The 22,406-nt window shown below is 38.1% G+C and overlaps 1 protein-coding gene across 1 annotated transcript in view; it reads left to right on the top strand.

The window, feature by feature from the left end:
• LOC135203591 (kinesin-like protein KIF11) overlaps positions 1–22,406 on the top strand; it is a 152,368-nt gene that overhangs the window by 84,451 nt on the left and 45,511 nt on the right. Inside the window, exons 8-17 of the mRNA XM_064233376.1 lie at positions 1,469–1,651; positions 12,160–12,305; positions 13,421–13,546; positions 14,295–14,434; positions 14,734–14,849; positions 15,932–16,117; positions 16,351–16,518; positions 17,332–17,592; positions 17,760–17,939; positions 18,859–19,081. Coding sequence (XP_064089446.1) covers positions 1,469–1,651; positions 12,160–12,305; positions 13,421–13,546; positions 14,295–14,434; positions 14,734–14,849; positions 15,932–16,117; positions 16,351–16,518; positions 17,332–17,592; positions 17,760–17,939; positions 18,859–19,081 — 1,729 coding nt within the window. The remainder of the gene's footprint in view (positions 1–1,468; positions 1,652–12,159; positions 12,306–13,420; positions 13,547–14,294; positions 14,435–14,733; positions 14,850–15,931; positions 16,118–16,350; positions 16,519–17,331; positions 17,593–17,759; positions 17,940–18,858; positions 19,082–22,406) is intronic.

Genomic DNA, 22,406 nt, shown 5'->3' with positions numbered 1-22,406 from the left:
GTTTCCCACTCGAGTGGATGGAAAGAGCTCACCCTCAGGTTTGTGCCCTCCTTTGTGGCCAAGACCTAGAACCTGTCGGCAGTAGACAAGAGGTTTGTGGAATTCTCCATCCTGGCCCTGCCTAGGTCAGAGGATCCCAAGGACCTCCTCCTATGCCTGGTCAGGGCGGTGAGGAAGTACCTCAGCAGGATGGAGAGGTTCTGCCCAGCAATTCAGAACCTGTCTGTGACTACTGGCCGGGACAAGAAGGCAGTCTCGAAGAACACCATCTTCTGGTTGAGGGAAACTATCAAGAGGGCCTACGAGGGAGCAGGGCTTCCCCCCCTCAGGGTGCGAAGCCCCACAACATCAAGGGCATAGGCACCTACCTCCCTGTCCTCCAGGAACTTGGCCATCAGTCAGGTTCTCCAGGCTGGGGTCTGGAAAAGGCGGTCTACCTTTACGGCCCATTGCCTCAAGGACTGCACCAGGTCTCTCAACTTTTGAGATTGGGCCATTGGTGGCAGGTCAACAGAGGGTCTAGCCCTGTCAGGTGATTTGAGAGTATGAGTGGGTGTGTGTGCATGAAGTTTGAACATCCTTCTTCCCTCCCCCCCTACCCCCTCCCCTTCATCCCTTCCCTAGGCCTTAGGCATACATGTCAGGATCCCTCATATATACGGGTGAGACTTAGTGTGTGTGTAACATATTATACAAACCACTGCCTTACGTGTTCTGGTGTGTGATTCCTCCCCTCCCCTATGGGCCAGGTCTGTTCTTCCCCGTTGGTGGACCCCCCTCGGGGCAGACGCCCTCTGAACCTTAGACCGGGCATCTCCTTCCCTAGATACTCCCATCTCCTAAAGAATAAGTCTCCTACGATAGTAGTTCAGGGTAAGTATATGGCGTCGGAACAAATCGCAAATTCTTAGCAATTTGTATTTTTCCTAGCAATACTTACCCAGAACTACAGAGTTTTTAAGCCCTCCCTACCTTCCCCATGTATCTGAGGGCAGGTGCATTAGAGGCATGGAAAGGACTGGAGACTGGGTCATGGGTCATGATCTTCGACCCCTGGGGCACGTACCTGGCTGGGGTAGGGGAAGGAATAACCAGTTTTTCCTGGTCGGTACCGGATTGACATCCAGGATTCTCTTATGAAAGTAGTTCAGGGTAAGTATACCTAGGAAAAATACAAATTACTAAGAATTTGTGATTTTGTTATAAAAATGTCATTTTGTCTTCATACGCCTGGCAGTGCATACCACCTTCCCGAGCACATCAAATACTGTTTGTTTTGCTCCAGTTATAAGAGGTCTAGAGCTGAAAAGAGGAAGGTTTGAAAATTAGTCTTGAATGGTGGTACTCTTGTGTACCCCCAAACAACTGTCGGTAAAGAAGGGTTAAGAATATAATAAGAGCAAACTCCTAGCTATATTGTAATAATAAATATTTTAATTGTACTGTAATTATCATGGACTACCTTCAGGAATACTCTCAAGAAATTGAGCGTTTACGTCTGGATTTGATGGCCATGAGGGAGAAGAGTGGTGTTTATTTAGCCAATGAAAATTACCAGGAGATGATTCAGACAATGGAAACCCAAGCACAGGAGATAACTGAGAAGATAAATTATATTCGAAGTCTAGAGGAAGGAATTGAAAGTAAGACGGTAAGTTCCTCAGTGATGTATGTGCTAGTATAATTTTGAATTACAAGGAGTCCCTGGCTATTGGCGATCCGGTTTTATGGGGCTTGTCTAGCACCATAAATGGCAAGTTTCGGTTGATGGCGGTTTTCACTTTATAGTACGCCCCCGGGAATGGAACTCCCGCTGATAACCGGGGACTGGCTGTAATTAGAATAAAATGATTGTTTTAAGTACTGGTAATGATGATATTTGTATCAAGTTAATTGCATATTTACCAAATAGTGATTGTTAATATTCTTATATCATTGTAATTTTTTTTTATTATATAACTTGTAATTTTTTGTTATTATATAAGTAACTTACCAAGTAACTATTTAAATAACGATTATGCTCATACAGCATCCTAAATTCATAATTTATGGTAATATGACTGTTGCAAAGCGGGGCTGACAGGCCCCACCCACTGCAATGGGAGCGTGGGAGTGACAGAAGCCAACGGCATCATTCTATTTCATACCGCGCAATTGACAACACATCTATCTCTGCACTTGTGCTTGCCTGACTCGTCAGTTGTTGAACGCTGAAGTCTGTGATGTATTCACTTTAGTTTACTCAAGCTCTTGCCTATTTTGGTTCGCCTTTACAATTAGCTTCATTACCTATTAGTTTAGCGATGTCAGGTTCTAGCGCTTCCAGTCTTCGCTGTTGTAGTGATGGCTGTAAGACTATCGAACTTAACCCTCTTACGCCCCGATTGACGTATTAAAGCGTCGAGTCAAAATGTCTCCCGTATGCCGATTGGACGTATCATACGTCGGCTCAAAAAAGTTTTTTTTACAAATTCGCGGAAAAATACTTATAGGCCTACCAGCCGAAAACTTTTGTATCACGCGCCTTGGGGGATGCTGGAGTTCACGGATCAAGGCGTTGTTTTTGTTTACAATCGCTACGCAGGCGCGCAAGCGCGAATTTCTTTCTTATCGCACTAAAAGTATCAGTGACACATCTCGGAAATTATTTCGTCACTTTGACATAATTATTGCACCATTTTAAATTATCCTTTACATGAAGTATTATATATGTATGTGCGGTCAATTTCATGCACAATACAACTTAAAAATACTCCATGATTGTAGCTTTTATCAGTTTGAAATATTTTTATATAAATAACGATAAGTGCAAAAATTTCAACCTTCGTCACTTGACTCTTACAGAAATGTCGAGAACGCAATTGTAAGCTAAAACTCTTACATTATAGTAATATTCAATCATTTGCCTTCATTTTGCAACAAATTGGACGCCTCTAGCACAATATTCGATTTATGGTGAATTTATGAAAAAACTTTTTCCTTACGTTCGTGCGATAACTCCTTCCGATAAATTTTTTTGGGTTTTTTTCGTGCGATTGTCCTAATGTTTTGCACCCTTTTAAATTGCCGTTACATAAACAGTTTATATATGGAAATGTGCGCAATTTCCTGCACAATACAACAAAAAACAACCCATGGTTGTAGCTTTTATCAGTTTTGAAATATTTTCATATAAATAACGTTAAGTGCAAAAATTTCAACTTTCGGTCAACTTTGACTCTAACCGAATGGTCGAAAAACGCAATTGTAAGCTCAAAACTCTTATATTCTAGTAATATTCAATCATTTACCTTCATTTTGCAACGACTTGGAAGTCTCTAGCACAATATTTCGATTTATGGTGAATTTATGAAAAAAAAAAACATTACGTTCGCGCGTGGTAACTTCCGAAAAAAATCAGAATTTTTTTGTGCGATTGTCGAAATGTTTGCACCATTTAAAATTAGCTGTTACATAAAGTTTTATATATGAAAATGTGCGTAATTTCATGTAGAATACAACTAAAAATGACTGAAGGTTGTAGCTTTTCTCTTTTTTCGAAATATTTGCATATAAATCACGATAAATAGAAAAAAAACCACGTTCGGTCAAATTTGACTCTACCGAAATAGTTGAAAAACGCAATTGTAAGCTAAAACTCTTAACGGCCTAATAATATTCTGTAATTTTTCTTCATTTTGAAACAAATTTTAAGTCTCTAAAACAATATTGTGATTTATGGTGAATTTTTTGAAAAATATATTTACCTTCACTTCGCGCGCCGATTCGCGGCGCAAGTATCCGAAATACATACATGGCATTATCCTAATATTTGCTCCTTTTCATATTAGCCTTTTTATAGAGTTTCATATATCAAAATGTGCGCAAATTCATGAAGAATACAATAAAAAATAATTGAAGGTTGTAGCTTTTTCCATCTTTGAAATATGTCCATATAAAAAAATATATATATTAAAATTTCGACATTCGGTCAAATTTAACTCGTCCGAAATGGTCGAAATCTGCAATTCTAATCTAAAACTCTTACAGTATCGTAATATTCAATCATTTGTCTTAATTTTGAACAAATTGGAAGTCTCTAGAACATTATTTAGAATTACGGTGAATTTTTGAAAATAACATTTTTTTACGTCCGCTCGTTACGAATTCGTACATCATTGTGATAATATTTTTCCGGTGTTGCTTTTATTGTTTTACAATGTATTATATATAAAAATGATTGCAATTTAGTGTACAATACAACGCAAAAAAAAGTAACTGGTTAGCTTTGACCGTTTTCTGCACAGCGTGATTTGAATACAATTATGTCATGAATTTTCTTTTTTTTCGCTACCATATATCGCATTATTTACATATGATAATGATATTATTTTTCATTTTCTGATGGTTGCATTCTAAACTTCAGGCAATGACAAAAAAAGGAGCCAAAAATGAACTCTTAATCCCTTCAAAGTACGCGCGCTGTAATTTTTTGAAAAAATTATTTTTTTCCACTTCGCGCTCACTCCAACCAGGCCCGGCATACGGGAGAGGTTTTGATTTTTAGGGCTCCGGCGTAAGAAGGGTTAACTAAGCTTTGTTATGTTGCACACACCATGTGCACTAAGCATAGGTATGTTTGAGGGAGGTTACTTTGTCTGAATGCTAGGATTGGAGTGATGGTATATGTAAAATGCTTGAGTCTCATCTTGATAAACTTGAGAGGATTATGGTATTAAAGTAGGGTCCTCTCCCATCGCCTTGACGGCCTATTCAAGAGGCTCAGAGACATTTGGCCCTTTTGAAAGAAGTAAGCCATAGAGGAAGTAAGAGTATCTTCACTCGCCTATAATCATCTTTTTGTAGTTCCCAAAGCATTGGAGCCAGGAGACCAGTCATGAACGTAAGTACCTTCAATCGCTTTGTAAGGAAGACAAAAGTTCAAGATGGAGATGAGCCAGTTAGTTATGGCTTCCGTTCATCCATGCGAATGGAAGATAACACTTGATGTACAAGGTGCATATTTTCATATCCCCATTAATCCAATTTCCAAAAAGTACCTCAAGTTCGTCTTCCAAGGGAAAGTCTATCAGTTTCAGTACCTCTGCTTTGGCCTCTCCACGGCCCCCCAACTGTTCTTTCGAGTCCTCTCCCCTCTTGTCAAATGGCTCCATCTAGTCGGTGTAAACATCAGCCTTTATCTGGACGACTGGCTTCTTTGATATCCTTTGAAGGAAATGCATGAAGGACCTTCAAACAACTGCAATTCTCTGAAGATCTAGAAATTCTTTTAAATCTCCAGAAATCCCAGTTGTTTCTGACACATACATATTCTTTATTTTGGGATGATTCTCAACTCTCGGACTTCTCAGGTTTTTCCATCCCCCAAGAGAATCCCGAACTGCATACAGACAGTACGCAGGTTCCTCTCTCATCACATTTGGCCTGTCAATGGATGAGCCTTCTAGGGACTCTTGTCGTCGATCAAAACCTTCGTCATGTTGGACAGACTGCACATGAGAGTTTTCCAATTCTCCCTCAATGCCAACTGGGGCATAAAAACTCAACTGGACTTGGTTGTTTTTCCCATCACTCAGGCGATAAAGTCAGACCTCCAGTGGTGGCTCCCCAAAGGAAGATTTTTACAAGTCAGATCCATTCTCCCTCTGAGCCCCGGTCTAGACTTATTTAGGATGCCTTGGATCTAGACTGGGGAGCCCGTCTTGGGAACCATGAGGTTTCCGGGGCATGGTCCCTGGAGGAAGCCAACCTCCTCATCAGTGTAAAAGAACTTTAGGCAGTTCATCTAGGTCTCTTACATTTCTCTTTGTCGATTTGCAACAAGACAGTGGTTCATGCGGACGACACCACAACACTGTTGTATATCAAGAAACACAGGCACTCGTTCCTTTTCCCTCTGCCAGACTGCAAAGGAACTTTTTTGGGCCCACTGGAATCAAGTGTCTGGTCATTCACTTCATTCAAGGGAAATTAAATTTCCTGGCGGACAAGCTGAGCCATCAAAAGCAGGTCCTTCCTACGAAATAGACCCTGGACAACAGGATTTGTATCAATCTTTGGAGATTGTGAGGCAATCCCACCGTAGACTTGTTTGCCACCTCAATAAACAATCGTCTTCTCTCTTCAGCTCTCCAGCCCCAGATCCCCTGGCTTGGGCAACGGATGCCATGCTTTTAGATTGGTCAGGTCTTGATATCTATGCCTTTCCTCCCTTCAGCTTGGTTAGGGAAGTATTAAATAAGTTTGTGTTTCACCGCAGTGTCTTAATGACACTCGTTGCTCCGTTCTGTTCCAGGAATGAATGGTTCTTGGACCTTCTATGTCTTCTGGTAGGTTTTCCGAGGTTTTTCAAGAGCAGCTGTGGAAGTTATTGCACAGTGCAGACGCCAGTCTACTTGCAACGTCGACCAGTCGAAGTGGGCAGTGTTCCGTCAATGGTGCCTCAGACATCACATCTCATCTTCTGAGACATCTTTGGGCCAGGTTGCAGATTTTTTCCTTTACTTGAAGACTTTTAAGAGCCTATTCTTGTCCACCATTGAAGGATACTGAGTGATGCTTTCCTCGGTTTTCAAACAGGAGCTTCCATCTAATTAAGACCTAATGATCCCATTAAGTCTTTTGACATGTCTAAGCAGAAGAAATATGATTTAGTGTCTTGGAACTTGGATGTAGTCCTTAAGTGGCTTATGGGCCCTCCTTTTGAGCCTCTCAGTTCTGCTTCTCTCAAGTTAAAACTCATGAAGTCAAAGCAATAGCGACCCCTCTCGCCTTCAAATATAATTTATTCCTCATCCATTCATTAGTCAAATTATTGATGGTGTAAGTCAACATTTATGTCTCATTATTTAAAAGAAATGGAAACGGTTTTTGAAAACTGCAGTACCTTCGGGTCTTTGTCAGTGGCTGGCATGGTATTGTGGGATGAAGCTTTGGAGATATACTGTTTCTCTTGTCTCTTCGCCTTGTACAGAAGGCGAGTTTTGTGGGGAGCCTGGATGGTATAGGCAGTCCCCAGTTATCAGCCAGGGTTCTGTTCCAACAGACTGATGGTAAGCGAAAATTGGCAATTTTCAGGGCTTATCGGCACCTCTGTTAGGTATGTATCGGTGCCGAAAATCAAAACTGGCGATTTTCGGTACTAGACCAGCGCCATGAAACCAGATCGCTGATAACCGGGGATTTCCTTACTTTGTACCTGGAGTGCCCAAAAGTCCGTTGGAAGGGTATTGGTTTATTGTGTTGTCAGGGTTGGTGTCAGGTGTTGTTTGTTTTCTGGTTTGTTGTTATGGTACTCCGCCCAGGACAAGGGAAATTTTTTCCTGCATTACGTCTTGTCAGTGATCAGGCATATCCGTTGCAAACTCCCTCTGATGTAGAGGAGACTCTCAGCCTCAGCCCACCACCGTGACACTTCAGGTTAAGATACACAAGGAGTTATGTGAATTTAATTACAGTCTCATTAGGAAATTTAAGGACAAGTTTATTTGATGTAGTTTTGGGTGTAGAAACCAAAAATTGAAGTTTACAAGCCAAAAGTTAGACAATTTGGAGATATTTACAATTTTTGGTTTTGGACTGTCTTCTAGTTTTTTTGCATTTTTATTTTACGATTCTCTTCCTGTATCAATTAATCATAAACCAAACACTTTCTGTGTAAAAAGGTACAATAATTCCAAATATGCAAAGAAAAATAGGCTATCCTTGATGGTTTTTGGGTAAATGCAATTGTATTTTTTACATAGAAAACAATTGATGAGTAAATTGGCGATAAAAATTAGATGAAGTTGAAGTGATCATTGTCATTGTCACTCATCTGAATATGAATCTTCTGATAAGTTTAAATCCTCATCGGCATTATCAATGTCATAGCCATATTGGCCTACTTCCAGAGAATTGCCAGCTGAGATCCTTCAAGCCAATTTGGCACTGTCTTGCCACTGAGCTGTTTCCATCTATGGTCTAAGGGTGACTCCTTGACAGGCTTAAATTCATTTGCAAGTTTCCACATTCTTGCAATGAAATTCGCTTGCTCAATGTGCTGTATAAGAGTTGCCTTGCAAGGAGGCATTGATTTAGGTTCCAAACTGTTCACTTTTTCCAGAAGCCACGCATCATCTCTTGACATAAACTTTGTTTCTAGTAAATTTTTTGGGGCTTCATTGACATTGCCTTTTTCTATATATTGCACATAGAAATTCTTCCTGTGCAGCTTTGGTAGCAGAGCTAACACTGGCAGAACTGCCTAAATCTGCCAGTGCCTGTAGGAACTGAGGGTATTTCAAAGCAATTGAGAGTGATCTAGTTTTCCTTTTGCTGAAGAAACAGGAATTGTAATCACATCCTGTAATGGCATGGTATACTGGCAAAGCAGTGCAGAATGTGCCATTTATTTCACTAAGCTCCTCGACCATGCTTTTGATGTTAACAATGCTCCAATTATTGTTGTGAACATGTCCCATTTCCAGGAGAATTTCTGTTTGCAGGTCCACAGTGCTGGAATAATGCAAGAGGGTGGTCATTACATCTGTCATCACAGCGCACTTTCACTCGCAAAGGCTTGTTACTACTTTTGTAAAGATGAAAGATGTGAAACACCATCTTTGTGTCAGCTTCACTGTGGTCACAGTAATATAAAGGACAGTCCTGTTGTGTCAAACTGTTATTACTGTCTACTGAAAATTCATAGTATTTTTTTTCATAAGCTACAATTACTTTCTTGGTCCTAAATACTTCAGCGTAATCATTTTACTGCCACTCATTGAACAAGAAAGCAAGGAAAGTATCTTTGAACTGTGATGAGGATAGGCACTAGGACCAGTAATCCTAATGACAGTGTCAGTGTCTCCCCGAATTTGAATCTTCGAATCTTTGATTGTGCTCTAAGTATAATCATCACACAAAGTGCACACTTCGATGGTTGTGGCTTTACAAATCATAGCTAGGAGAGCTTTGGCAATTCCAACATAAGTAGAAGGAAGGTTTTGAATCAATCTGATCAGGAACATGCCATCAAGAATACTCGCATTGCTTGCCGTATTTAATGATTCAATAGCTGCTGTGCCATTGACTGAAAATGATTAGCCAATTTTGGCTTGCTGGTTTTAGTCATTGTTCCATCTACATTGGAGAGACTTAGGGGAACTACTTACAATGGGTGAGACAGGACTTTTCTTAGGTCAAGCTTTTTCTGGCAGGATAAGTAAAGAAGTCTGCCAAACATCCCTCGGGAACATTTCAGGTCTACCACTTTGTTATCTTTTGTTGTGATGGAATACTTTGCTGCATTTTTAGCAAAGTTTCTAACTTTCCTTCTCTTGATGGGCTTCTCAAATCGTGCTGGATCTTCTATCATTTCATCAAGGAACTCCTTTTGCCATTCAGAACCTTTCTTAATTGTGTTCAAGAGATCATTCCTGACCTCATCTGGAGCTGGTTTTCCAGAAGATAGGTTGATTAGATAGTGATTGCTTTGCTCAACCTGTTGAAATGGATTCATGGTCAAAGCGATAGTTTCGCTAATTTTCAGAAATCTGCATGGTCTCTGTATTCTGAAGGGTTTTAATTCCTGGGAAACAGTTTCATAATATTTCATAGCAGCCTTCTTCACCACATTGTTTATTATTTGACTTCTTACATACCTTGTGAAATTCCATCTTCATTGGGCAGGGAGACTCTGGGTGAATGCACTTATGCCAGTCATCCTGGATGCAGCATCCACATTCACTGTCATTTCTACTGCTTGGTCAACAGGTAATTGGGAGAAGGAAAGTCCAGATAACCTCACAGAGAAGGCTCCCTTCTCTAGTTGCTCATGTATGCCAGGATGTGTGTAGTCCATGTTCAATAGTTTTAGGAAATACAGTAACATGTGCCTGGAATAGTTAGGCTTGTGGCACGCAAAGAACAGAGGGATCATTGTTTTAAGAGCATAAGTGAAGAGCTCAATGTCATTTGTCTTCACAGCTCTGTTCATAATTAGAAGCTCTGTATAAGATTGATGTAAAGAAACCAGAACTGAGCTGTACCACCATGGCTTCTGCTCTGTGTTTCTTTGCAAAACTTCTCATAATCCCTCATGAGACCTTTAAAGGCATCTGACTTCTCCACATATTCAATATTTTCATTGTTTTGAAGTATTGCTGTGATGATAGCATGCCTGTCCACATTGTCTTTCATCTGGTCTAAGAACAACTCCACATGTTTCTTTCTGAGAGCAGTGGCAAGCAAAACATGCTGTTTCTTACACCTATTGTAATGCTTTCCTGATAAGAAGCTGCTTGGTGACCCAGGAACAAGTACTTTCCACATGGATTTTCGATTCCTTCTTTGGAGAGCAATTCAAAAAACTTTTTTGTTAGGTTTGTGAGTGTCTCACTCTTACCCTTATTTAAAACTTCTATCTTAATGAACTTCACAAGCTTAGTGAATGCAATGCCTTTCACGTAATACTGACCCAGCTTGAGCTTCAAGGTCTTATTGTAGATGTGCCTGTGGCAGGATTTATGATATTTTGCTTCCCTGGCAATTAAGTCTAGTGATCCATAATTCCTTTTGAAGTCTGAGTCATTGGATACCTCTGCATATCACTTCACTGCTCTTTGAAATGATTCAGTAACAACAGTTATCAAGTGTTCAAAATGAGCACTAAGTCCATGTTCTATTTTGATGCTTCCTTTCTTGTTGCAGAAGATACATTTCTCTTCAAGAATGCCAGTGGTTGATTTGGTCCCAACAGAAACTGCAACCCGTGAACAGAAGGGACTCAAATTGTTTAACTCCTCCATATGTCTAATCTTGAATATTAAATATTTGAAGGAAAGCGTGAAATAACATTTGATACTAAAATCAATACATGTGATCTCCTAAGAACAGCTTGTTGGGCAACTGCTGTATTGGAATCATCCTTCTTATCTCGTGGTCAGATTGCTAGAAAGTTGCTGTAAAAGGCTGAGTGATAGCCATCTCCATGATTATAGTCACTAGGTAAACTGTCAAAGATCAGGTATACTTTGATGTATGTTGCCGTTTTCTCTTTTCAAGGGTTTTCTTAACATTGGACCAATTTTCCTTGGTAAAAGGAAGTATATTACTGTATCTCTCTCCAAGACCAAGATGAAGACACTGCTCACATCCCTAAAACCAATATACCATACATTTACAAATCTGAATGTGCAAGTCAGTCATTCAAATGCATCAAATAAATGGCCAATTTAATAAATAATTGCAGACTTTTTATGATATATAACAAAAGGAAACATTTATTTGGTTCTCATTTCAAGACTCATTTCTGAACTACAAAAAAAAAAAAAAAAGAACTTAAATTAACTCTGATGATTTTGGATAGAGATGTTTTGTATTTCACAAGGTATGTGGAATTGATAAAAATATCAACTGTGATAACAACTATAAGCTGTAACAAGTATCTGCAATTTAAAAAGCACTTGATAGATAATTGTGTCATTCTGCAAGAAACCAGAAGCACAAAAACCAAAAATTGCATATATCTCAAAAATGTCAAATTTTTGGCTTGTAAGCACTTAAATTTTGTATTCTATGCCCAAAAGTACATCTAAAAAGATCATCCTTAAATATCCTAATGAGAGTGTAATTAACTTAATATAACTCCTGGACTAAGATGAACACCAACTAGAGGCATTGCAGCAATCACCTGTTGTAGTTCTCTTACCAGGTAAGGAAGTGATAAGCATTGTTTCAGTCTTAGCCATCTTTTCTAGTTCAAGTTATTAATATACTTAATGTGTTGAATTAGAATGTAGTTTATTCATCCCAACTCCCTTGCAATGTGGGATTCAGCTCAGTAATTACTTTGGAAGTTACTTATATAAAAATGGCCTTTTTGTACTAAAATTAAGTTCTATATGTATATCCTTACTAAGTAATTACTGAATCATAGCCCTCCCTCCTCCCCTCTTTTTTTTCATGGACTTTGCGGCAATAAATAGAATGACACCATTGGCTTCTGTCGCTCCCACGCTCCCGTTGCAGTGGGCAGGGCCTGTCACCCCCACTTTGCAACAGTTGCATTACCATGAATTTTGAATTTAGGATGTCGTGTGAGCATAATAATTAACTAAGTGATTACTTGGCAAGTATATATATAAAACCTAATTTTATAAAAAATGTCATTTTTCATAGAATGAATTGAGCAGTTCTAATGCAAAGCTGGAAGAATTGTCCGTACAGTTAGAGGAATTGAGGATTGTGCTGAAAGAGAAGACAGAGGTCCTGACCTGCACTCAGAAGCTTCTGCATCAGACAGCTGTGGAATGTGACGAGCAGAAGTAAGGATTTAAATCTTTTCTGTGAAAGGGGGAGTTCCTATATGTAATATTTTCTGCATATCTTGGTTTTTTAGTTACATTTGGGGGCTTCTGCCCTGTGAACCATGGGCAAGAGATTAGGTTAAAATTGAGTTTTAATCTGCACTTTCTATGGAGTTTAGAATATTAAATTGTTGATGTGTTTGGAATTTTTGTAGATTTTCTATTAGCTAAAAAATCCCAGTATACCAGAAGTAATAGTCTGCAATGAATGTAGTACTTTTGCTAAACATAGTAAAGTTTAGAAATTTAACCATGTAGTTTTATAGAAATAAATAAAGTTTAGAAATTTAACTGTAGTCTTGTTAAAATGAATAGTAATTATGCAAGTAAGGAAGATGCTTATACCTCACAAAGATTAGTCATAATAGGTAGTGCTGGAGAGTTTTCTGCAATTTTGATACATATAGGAACTTCACAGATACTAACAGCTTTGCATATCCATTTTATTGGGGACAGTTGAAGGATTGGTTAAATTTTTAGAGCAGGAGCTACTCTGTTCCAATTGAGTCATGACCTCACCAAAGCCAAAATAAACTCTGTTCCAATTGAGTCATGACCTCATCAAAGCCAAAATAAGGAAATTGGAAGAGGGCCTAATACAAAGGAATTGTTAAAGGAGGAAGAATGTAAGCTTGGATATGATTCAAAACTTACCAATACCACATCACATAGACTTGCTTTTTGAGATTTGAGTGACAAGATATTGTGTAATGTAAGAAAAAGCTGCATTACTATTTAAAATGTATTTATGTGTTCACTGCCAGCAAGAACTGGAAAGCTTTTGAAGGTGTAGGTAACGTTAGTTGTAGATGTTAGAATAATTAAAATTCCAAATGAAAAGAAAACTTAACAAGTTCAGCAGTAGATGAAAAGGTGGTTCTGTACTGGAGTTAGTATTCCATTTATTCTTCTAGTAGCTGTATGATTATTTTTTTTATGTAGATGATCATAGAAAGATGAGAATTATGGGGAGAAAACTGCAGAATACATCTTTTTCCAGAGTAATGAGTCATAATGTTTTAATTGCCTGATAATACTACTTAGTTTAAATCTAAATTTGTTTGTTTTTACAGGTACCTAGTGGCTACACATGTCAAGACTGAGGGTAAACTCTTAAATCAAGGGAAGGCCCTTGTAGAACTGGCTGACACCACAACAGATCACCTTGACAAACTCCACCAGAAGCTGGAGCGTAAGAAGTATGTGTATTCATTGACAGTGTTTGAATGGCATTGTTTGGTTATTTTCAGGCTAGATTTGATTTGAATCCATCATTTGAAATTTCCAGAGATTCAGTTTTAATGTACAAATCTACAGTTTAGTCAGCATTGCAAGTGCAGTGTATGAAAAGTATTTTGGAAAAATAGCTTGTAAAAAGAATCATTGTTTGCTAGGAAGTATTAGAATTCTACAGAGGATGGTAGTTTTTAAAATGCACTCTCTAGTATGAGGCATAATAAGAGATGTAGCTGATGGTGCAAGCAATGCACATATGAAAATGCATTAAACTGTTTGGTAAAGAATCTTCATTTCTTTCATATTTATGATCATCGTTCACATGAGTTTGGGAGTGCTTTAAGACCTATGTTGCCTTGGCAGTAATTTTACAAATTGTGCTCCAGATTTATTTTTATGTTTAGGCTTTTGTTGATGCTTTACATTGTATAATTGTCTAATTAGAAATGATTTTAAATTTATTTAAAGTACACTATCAGGAGCAAACTTATCTAAATAAATAATAGAGGATGAATGGAAAATTTTCATTAAGATTATTATGACAACACAACTTTTGGCATTACAAGTGGCTGGAAGGAAGGTAGCCCCCCTTTTCTTGATTGTTTTGAAAGTTAAACTTCTTGGAGATATTGTTTTGAAAGTTATACTCCTTGGAGATTTTTGGCTAAGGGTAGTGTGCTGGACCTTTGTTAGTAGGTTTTCATGTTACAGGAATGTAGAGAATACAAATCGTGAGATCAGCAATGACTTCTTACAGTCATACACAACAACGGTTGACAATATGAAGGCTAAAATTAACGAGAACCTTGGCCAGCAGAAGGATACTCTTGTTAGCATGTCATCTGATCTTGGTAAGTGTGGTTTTGGTTTGTTTTTGCAAATTGAATGAAAAAGACCTAAATGTTTGAAGGAATTTGATAGTTTATTTCTTTATTTAATCTGGTTATGAAATTTTTAGATGCATGATTCCATCCTGTCTCCTTATACTTTGTTGGTTTAAGGTGCATACTAGTATATGAATTTAGGAACTGAAGTTATACCCTTTACAAAACAATGTTTTGGGAATTAACCTCCAAAACTTGTCTTGTGTTATACTATCTATACCTGTAGTTCATGAGCCCCATTAAGATTTTTATTTTTTATTTTTTAGGTGGCTGTGTAACCCAGTGCCGAGACCAAGTGTCAGCAGTAGTAAGCCAGTGGGAGGAAGTATGCCAAAGTCATGTTTCACTCTTTAATGAAGTTCGAAGTAATTATGAAAAAAAGGTAGGTAATAATAATAATAATAGTTTTTATTAACAGCTCAGGGCCATATACATGGAATATACAAAGAATAGACAATAACATACAGTCTAGATACATAAGATAATATGATAAAAAAAAAAATTAATTGGCAATATCCACACATGCTGAGGTAGTATAAAAGATGGTAATCAAAATAATGGTCATAACCGTAATAAGATTGAGAATAGTTAAAAAATTGAATGTAAACACTATTGATTATAATCACAGTAATAATGAAAAAATGAGAATAGTTAAAACATTGAATGTAAACACTATATTAATTATAATCACAGTAATAATGAAAAAAGGAAAATACCGGTAATAGCAATAATCAGCAATACAATGATAATGACAAATTCTGCAGATGACTTTGCAAAAACAGAGATTAAGCCATTTAAGGAACAAATGCCTCATTTTCCCATCTTCCCCACAATTTAGATCTTTCCTCACTCCTTGGAATGCTTTGTATGAGCTAATTGCTGCATTTTGCAGTCGGGTGATCAGACTGGACATTGTTTGCCTTAAAATGATTTTTAAACTGTCTGGGTGGTTTTCTGTGAACATCTGTGAGGAGTGTTTGTGAGGCATCTAGAAATGTCATTGTGAACAACAGTGATATGTCTCATGGTCTCTCGGGTGTAGTTCGTCCACAGGGAGCACCCATAGATACTGTAGCAATACAAGTGGAAGAGCAGCAGTTTCAAGTCTCGGTGACAGAAGGCAAACCTCCTTGCAATCATGTTGCCAGTTGCACATAGTTTATGACGCCTCTGTTCTATGTCTGCCATATCTTTTAGGTCGTCTGTGATAATGTGACTCAAATACGGAATGTCTAGATGGTTTTTCAGAAACCAAAATTACGCTAAATGTTACTTTGTTTTACATATACTATCTCCCAGGATGTATCATCTATAGTGTGTTTGGCATGGCCCACTGTAGAATGCCCTCTCTCAGCAGTGACATTTTGATTTTTTAGAATTTAAATCATGTACAAGGCATGTTTCATTTGGATTGTTATAGAGGATAATAGGTTATAGATTGGTAAAATGTCAGTGATTTTTCAGGTACAGGAATCTCTATCATCAACCAAGAGCTTTGCTGAATTGACTTTGCAAGAATGTGGGGATCAGAAGAAGTGTCAGAAGGACTTTGAATTATCTATTTTTTTGCCTTCAATGGAGAAGATAGCATCCTTGATATCTGCCCAGGCAACCATGGTGGCTAATTTGCAAGGCACAGTCAATGCAAAGGTACAAATTTGATATTTGCAAAATTAGGTTTTTGGTATTTGTGTAAGTTTGAGTATTAATTTTGCTGAAACTTAATTATGTTTAAATAAAATTCAAGTTATTTATTGAGATTTTCTTTAGGGCACTTTCAGAATATGGCATAATTTTATTGTATGTATTTATTCCAATAAGCTATAAAGGTTTATTTTGGTACAACTAAGGAATCATATAGCTATAGTACTTTCTTCTGCCAGTTGACTGACTTGAATGTGAAATTGGAAGAATTCACCAAACAGCATGCCCAACAAGTAACTGCCCATGAGGAGGAGATGATGAATTTACTAGACACTTTCAGTGGCAATGCTTCAGTGTGCCAAGAAAAATTTACTACTTTGTGTAAATCTGTTAACTCAAAGGTTCAGGTATGTACCCTCATTTTTATAAACATTCTTTTCTGTACAGCCTGATAGTTCAGTTTCCATTGTGGTGGACGTCAAGATTACAAAATGGCAGTACTAGACTAAATGTAATATACAGAGGTTCCACAAAAACTGCAAAGCAAACCCTATGATATTAGATAGAAAAAATAAATGTTGGTTAATATATATTAATAACAATAGTATAGGATAGTTAATAAGTATGATTGCCAACCTGTTGATTACAGGAATTTCAGTAGTAATAAGACAATAAGATGTTATAGAAATGTTTTAATAGAAAATTACAAATTCCAAGCTGAACTGGATCCGAAGTTGTCAATTATCAGTCCAAAACACTAGTAGAACCACTTAACAGCAACAAAAAGCTAGGCTTATGAAGGGTATGCATAAATACCCTTCTTGATAAAAGTTACCATGAAGCTTTTGGAATCACTATAAGTATTGGATTATTATTATTATTATAAAGGATTAGTCTATCCAGACCTCTGCATTGAAGAGTAACAGAATAAAATACCATGTAAAAAGAAGTATGCGTATATTAATCACAGCATTAATGAAAACTAATTAGAATATGCAATGACAACTGGCCACATTATAATTTCAAGAAAGTATTTTATGATGTATGTATGCCTTTTTAATTTTATATCTTATTTTAAGAGATGTCTGTAGGTTAAACTATTTAATGTTCAAAAGGGTTTGCTTAGGATATAACCATAACTTTTCTTAAGGTTTCAGTATGAGACCTGCTTGTATATTGATTTTTGTTTTTTGTCGTGTAACAGTATTTTCTGTACTTAGGCTCTGGAAGGCAAAAGCAAGGAGATGACAGCATTGCTATCATCAACCACTGAAATTATTCAAGCAATTGACAGAGATATGGCTGAGGGCAAATCAGAATTGCCATCGGCTTTGAGTGATTTAGAAACTAAAGCCGAATCTGCTAAGGGCAAAGTGAGAGATTTTGGCTGTGAGCACACAGTCTGTTATACCAACCATATGTCAAACGTAACATCACTTTTATCTGATATTGGTTCATCTCTGGAAGATCATAACATAAAGGCAAGTAGATCAATCTACATTAAATTTTCCTTGGGTGTGTTCAGTTGCTAATTCTTTGTCACTGCTTTATACAGTATCTTGAAATGGAACATTTGATTTCTCTCATTCTTCATTTATATAAGTAATATAGAAGTGCCTGTTGTTACTTGGTTAATTTTATTTGGCAGAGTGAAGAGAACATGCAGCACCTTGGTGAGGAACGATGTGGATTAGAGTCTGTGGTGTCCCACCATGGCAACAAAACCACTGGGTACTTGAGCAATTTAGTTTCAGGTGTTGAGAGTTACAAGAATAATGTAGAAAAGATGGCAGAGAAGTCTATCAAAGATAACTCAGATGCTGTAGAAGTAAGTAGAGAGACTTAATTTTTGTACATACTCGCAATCTTATCTATTTCAAACTGCTGTGTCATTTCTAGTAATATCATGGTATTATTGATAACCAAATTTTGTTTGTTAATGGCCAAAATTTTCAGATCTAGCTGTGGGTGATCTTATTGGTTTTTGTCTCCAAGGCAAAGCATTTAAAACATTAAACATTAAGAGAATAAACTTGCAAATTAGTAGCCAGTTTTTCTGAGTAAGTCTATAATTTAAGTTTTACTGAAACATTTTTACACTAAAATATAACCAAATACAGAAGTTGATTTTTCAGACTTACAGACATGGGAACATAACACCATTTGAACACCTACATTACTGACCTTGGCTTATGCCTATGCTTCCTTGCAGCTGACAGAATTTAAATATATAAGGGGGATTTTTCACGTGTGACAGTGAAAAATAATATTGTACAAATAAGAGCAAGTCATATGATGATAAAAATTGATGAATAGTCTTATCTTTTCAATTTACCTCTTATTAGTTATGAAAACTTGTTGGGACATTGGATGCATTTACTTGTTTGATGTACATTTTATAATAGTAAATTTAAATCATGGTTCATTTTCATTTTTTTTTTTTTTTATTTATATTCTGTGAAAATGAAAAGTAATTTGGCTTTTTTGTCTGTTCACAGTGATAAGAGTATGTGGGGAATTGTATTCTAACCACCTATGTTTATGCATTTTGCCCTGTAAGCTTTGTCTTGCCTTTATCACCCCCACATTTAAAAAGGTATGCATGTAGAAATGTAACTCTTTATTAGAATTGAACTACCTGTCAACTAAAGATATCAGTATGTCAGGTAAAAATCTATTCCTGCCAGTGTTCAGCAATTTAGACTAGTATTGTGTCTTTTAGTATCATTTCTCTTCTCCCATTTCAGAAAGCCATTGGTGGTTTGGAGAAGGATCGCATTAAAGTTCAGAAGATGCTTGAATTAAGTTCTTCGAAGCTTGAAGATGATTTATCATCATTGATGGAGAAATGCCAACATCTGATGGCTGACCTTGAGAAACAAGGAGACACTCAGGTAGAAGAGCTCACTTCACAAAGAGTCCAGGTTTTGGAATTGTTCTCTGATCAAATGGTTCAAGACATACCTACAGGTACTTTGTTTTGTATTTTGAGAATATAAACCGGTCATTTCTTCATTGAATAAAACAATTTTTAAATTGCATTATTTTGTGTGGAAAATAAATTCTTTAAAAATTTGATACTTGCTTCTCTAATGTTTATGTAAGGAAGAATAATATTCATAATTAGGAAATTTATAGTCACAGCCTTCTTTCTGGTATTTGAGACTGGTTCTGAGAAAGTAAGTCTTCAAAAGAAAATGTTTTGTTTTATGTATGTAATTTACCTAGTAATTGTATCGCTCACAGTTTCACTCGCCAGCAGCTTAAAAATTTTGAAAATTGTGGTAGCACTAGTATCAGTGTAGGTACTAGACCCGCCCACTTCTGGGGTAAGAGAGAAACAACTTCAGCAACAAGTTCAGTTGTTTTCTGCTGGTTCTCGACTGAAGCTAAGTTGTGGAGCAGTTAGCTTAGGTTTTGATTTTTGTCAGCCTTGGGTTTTGGAGTTATTCGGTGAAGTATTGTAGCTACAGCTTTGTTGTTTTGGTCTAGTTCTCTGTTAGAGAACATTAACTACAACTTATGACTGATTACCTGGATTTGACTTTTTCAAGACAAAACTTTTCGTTTCAATATGTCTGCCACCAGTGCTACTAGTGTAAGGTATTAGGTATTGTAGTAAAGGCTGCAATACCAGACTAACAAAGAAAAAGTATGATTCTCACACCATGTGCATTGAATGTAGAGAACAGGAATGTTCCGTTGACAAGACTTGTAATGAATGTGCAGAGTGGGATGCTAAGAAATGGGAGGGTTTGGCTAAGTGTCCTGCTAGAGCTGAGACGGATGGTAGGGTTTAAGGGGACCGTCTGCTATGTTGTGTGTATATATATATTTTTTTTTTTTTTTTTTTTATACAAAATGCATAATTTCCATATATTTTTTAGATATATATAATACCTTCATAATTTAAAAATTTCAAGTCATTTGAGCAAAAACTTTTAGTTTTATTAGCAAAAATTATAATAAGAAGAAAAAAAAAATTAGGTAGCGATTTCTCCGCTAATATGACATCAGTTGTGTTGAAAATCATACCATAAAAACTACTTTATATACGAAATAATCCTGTGTGAACAGAATATTTATTTTTTATTTTTATTTATTTTTATTTTTTTGTCTAGACTCAAAAAAATTTAAAAAATAAGAAAGAAAGAGAGAAAAAATTGGCTCAAGGAATTATGGGATTTTTATTCCTCTTTCCAGTGATATCTTTCTCTCTAAAATTGGATGATAAATAACCGAGTAATGGCTACCAACATGCGAATAAGTATGTTTTTGAGTTATGAGCTCCCAAAGATTTACTATGTAAATTGTTCATACACGAAACAAACCTTCGGTCTTAACATTAGGATTTACTAGCGCCAAGCTGGAAACCGGTAGAATTAAAATTACACTTGTGAGATCCAGGGACTAATGGCATCTATACCAGGTCACGGGGCATGTATACCCAGAATGCCCACGGCTACCTGTGACCCATCAGTTATTTTCTACGCCTTTAAAATAAGACGTGTTACTGTCTATTCTCATTTAAAGCCGGTTTTTCAGTTTGCCCGTTCTTTATCCATTTCATTTTTTATTTTTCATTCCTTTTCTTTCTCCAAGTGTGATCAGTGTGTGGTAAGAGTGTATACGTGGTATGATGGAGAATTTTGCCTCAACATCGGGATCGTCTACCGCTTCGAAGAGGAGACAAAGGAAATGCCCAGGAGTCAGTGGCTTTCCATGTTCTAGGTTCCTAACTTCGGTGTCGACGGATCCTCATCCAACGTGTAGTAGGTGCAGGGAAAACGTATGTACGGTTACTAATCCGTGTTCTGTTTGTCGCGGTTGGTCGGTGGAACAGTGGAAGAAGTTCTATGGGAAAAGCCAATACAAAAGGAAGGGGGTGACGCCATCTTTGGATGACCAAACCTTACCGGCTTCTTTTGTATCGGTAATAAACCAGGCTGCTCCATATGTTTCTCCACCTGCTTTTATTGAATTGTGCTCATAACCCCTTCGGTTTCCTTCCTAGCGGTTCTGTATCGGAAACGTCAGGAGGGGCCTTGGGTAATTTTATGAATAATTTGCACTCTCCTTTGTTCCCAGCAAGTAGAGGGGGAGATCTGCCATCTTTGTTCCAGGCTCCTGCTACTCAAGCGCATAGGTTAGATGGTACGTGGTCAGCGCTAGGCCTACCAGGCGTACCAACCTTGGATGGTCTGCTTGCGCATTATATGACGTCACGGTTCCAGCAGGGTCCGGCAGCGCTGAATGTTCCCTCCTCCCCCGGGCTTGCAATTTATGGGAATTAAGCCGCGGCTTCACCATCCCACTCAGTATTTACAGCGATGCAGAACGTGGGAGGTAGTTTGGCAGCAAACGTGCGGTTGCCAGCAGAAACCTCTCAGTCTCTCCCTACGAGAGGGATGACGTCACAACATAAGTCACACTCTGAGATGGCAGGCGTGATGACGTCACAGACCGATTCTCGGCCTTTTTCGCTGCACCCAGACGCTAATACGCCTTCTGACCCGTCAATGCAAACTGTAATGCAGAAATTACAGGATATAGAGGAGAGAATGAATAAGAGAGACAAAAAGAAAAAGTGTGATTCGCCTTCTTCGTCTTCTTCCTCTAGTTCGGCGTCATCGCTAAGTCCGATAACGTCACGGCGAGCGCCAGTCAAGCGTTGGAGGAGGATTCGGGAGTTCCTGGCGGATCCTCGGGCCAAGAGGAGAAGAATCAATTCTTCCTCTTCTTCGGACCAAGACTTTCATTTCCAAGTCAGCAAGAAGGTCGGAAAATCAGTGGCTATTAAGCACAAGGTTGGCAGACGAAGCCGTTCGCAAGAGTCCGAACAAGCGAGAGAGGTGACGGCCGGCGAGCTAGCGACCGAGGCAGAGTTGCCAGTTCGGATCGCAAAAACTGCGATACCTCTGGTAAAATCGACGTTGGCGGCGAAAGGTGCAGCAGAGGATGGAATGCAGGTCCCAGTTTCGCCCGTAAGCCGTTTCAAAATACGTACGAAGGACGATAAGGCTCCTATTAAAAGTACGAAAAAAAAAGAGTTGGCAACCTCGGCGGATACGTTCGTGGAAGGCAGTGTCCGTCTGGATAGAAGGCCGAGGCCGGGCTCGCCGACGCTCGAAAACGATGCCAATGCTAATAGAGACGAACTTACCTCTGTCTTAAGGGAGCCTTCATCTTGGAGATCTAGACGAGATTCTCGTTCTAGATCCGTGAGCAGAGAAAGAGTGAGACGTTCTCGTTCCCCTGCTGACTATCTGGGATCGAGCCAACAGCGGCCAGCAAA

This window comes from Macrobrachium nipponense, chromosome 36 (genome assembly GCF_015104395.2).
Source record: "Macrobrachium nipponense isolate FS-2020 chromosome 36, ASM1510439v2, whole genome shotgun sequence".
Lineage (NCBI taxonomy): Eukaryota > Metazoa > Arthropoda > Malacostraca > Decapoda > Palaemonidae > Macrobrachium > Macrobrachium nipponense.
Note: the sequence above shows the minus strand (reverse complement) of the source record. Positions and strands in the feature narration are given on the sequence as shown.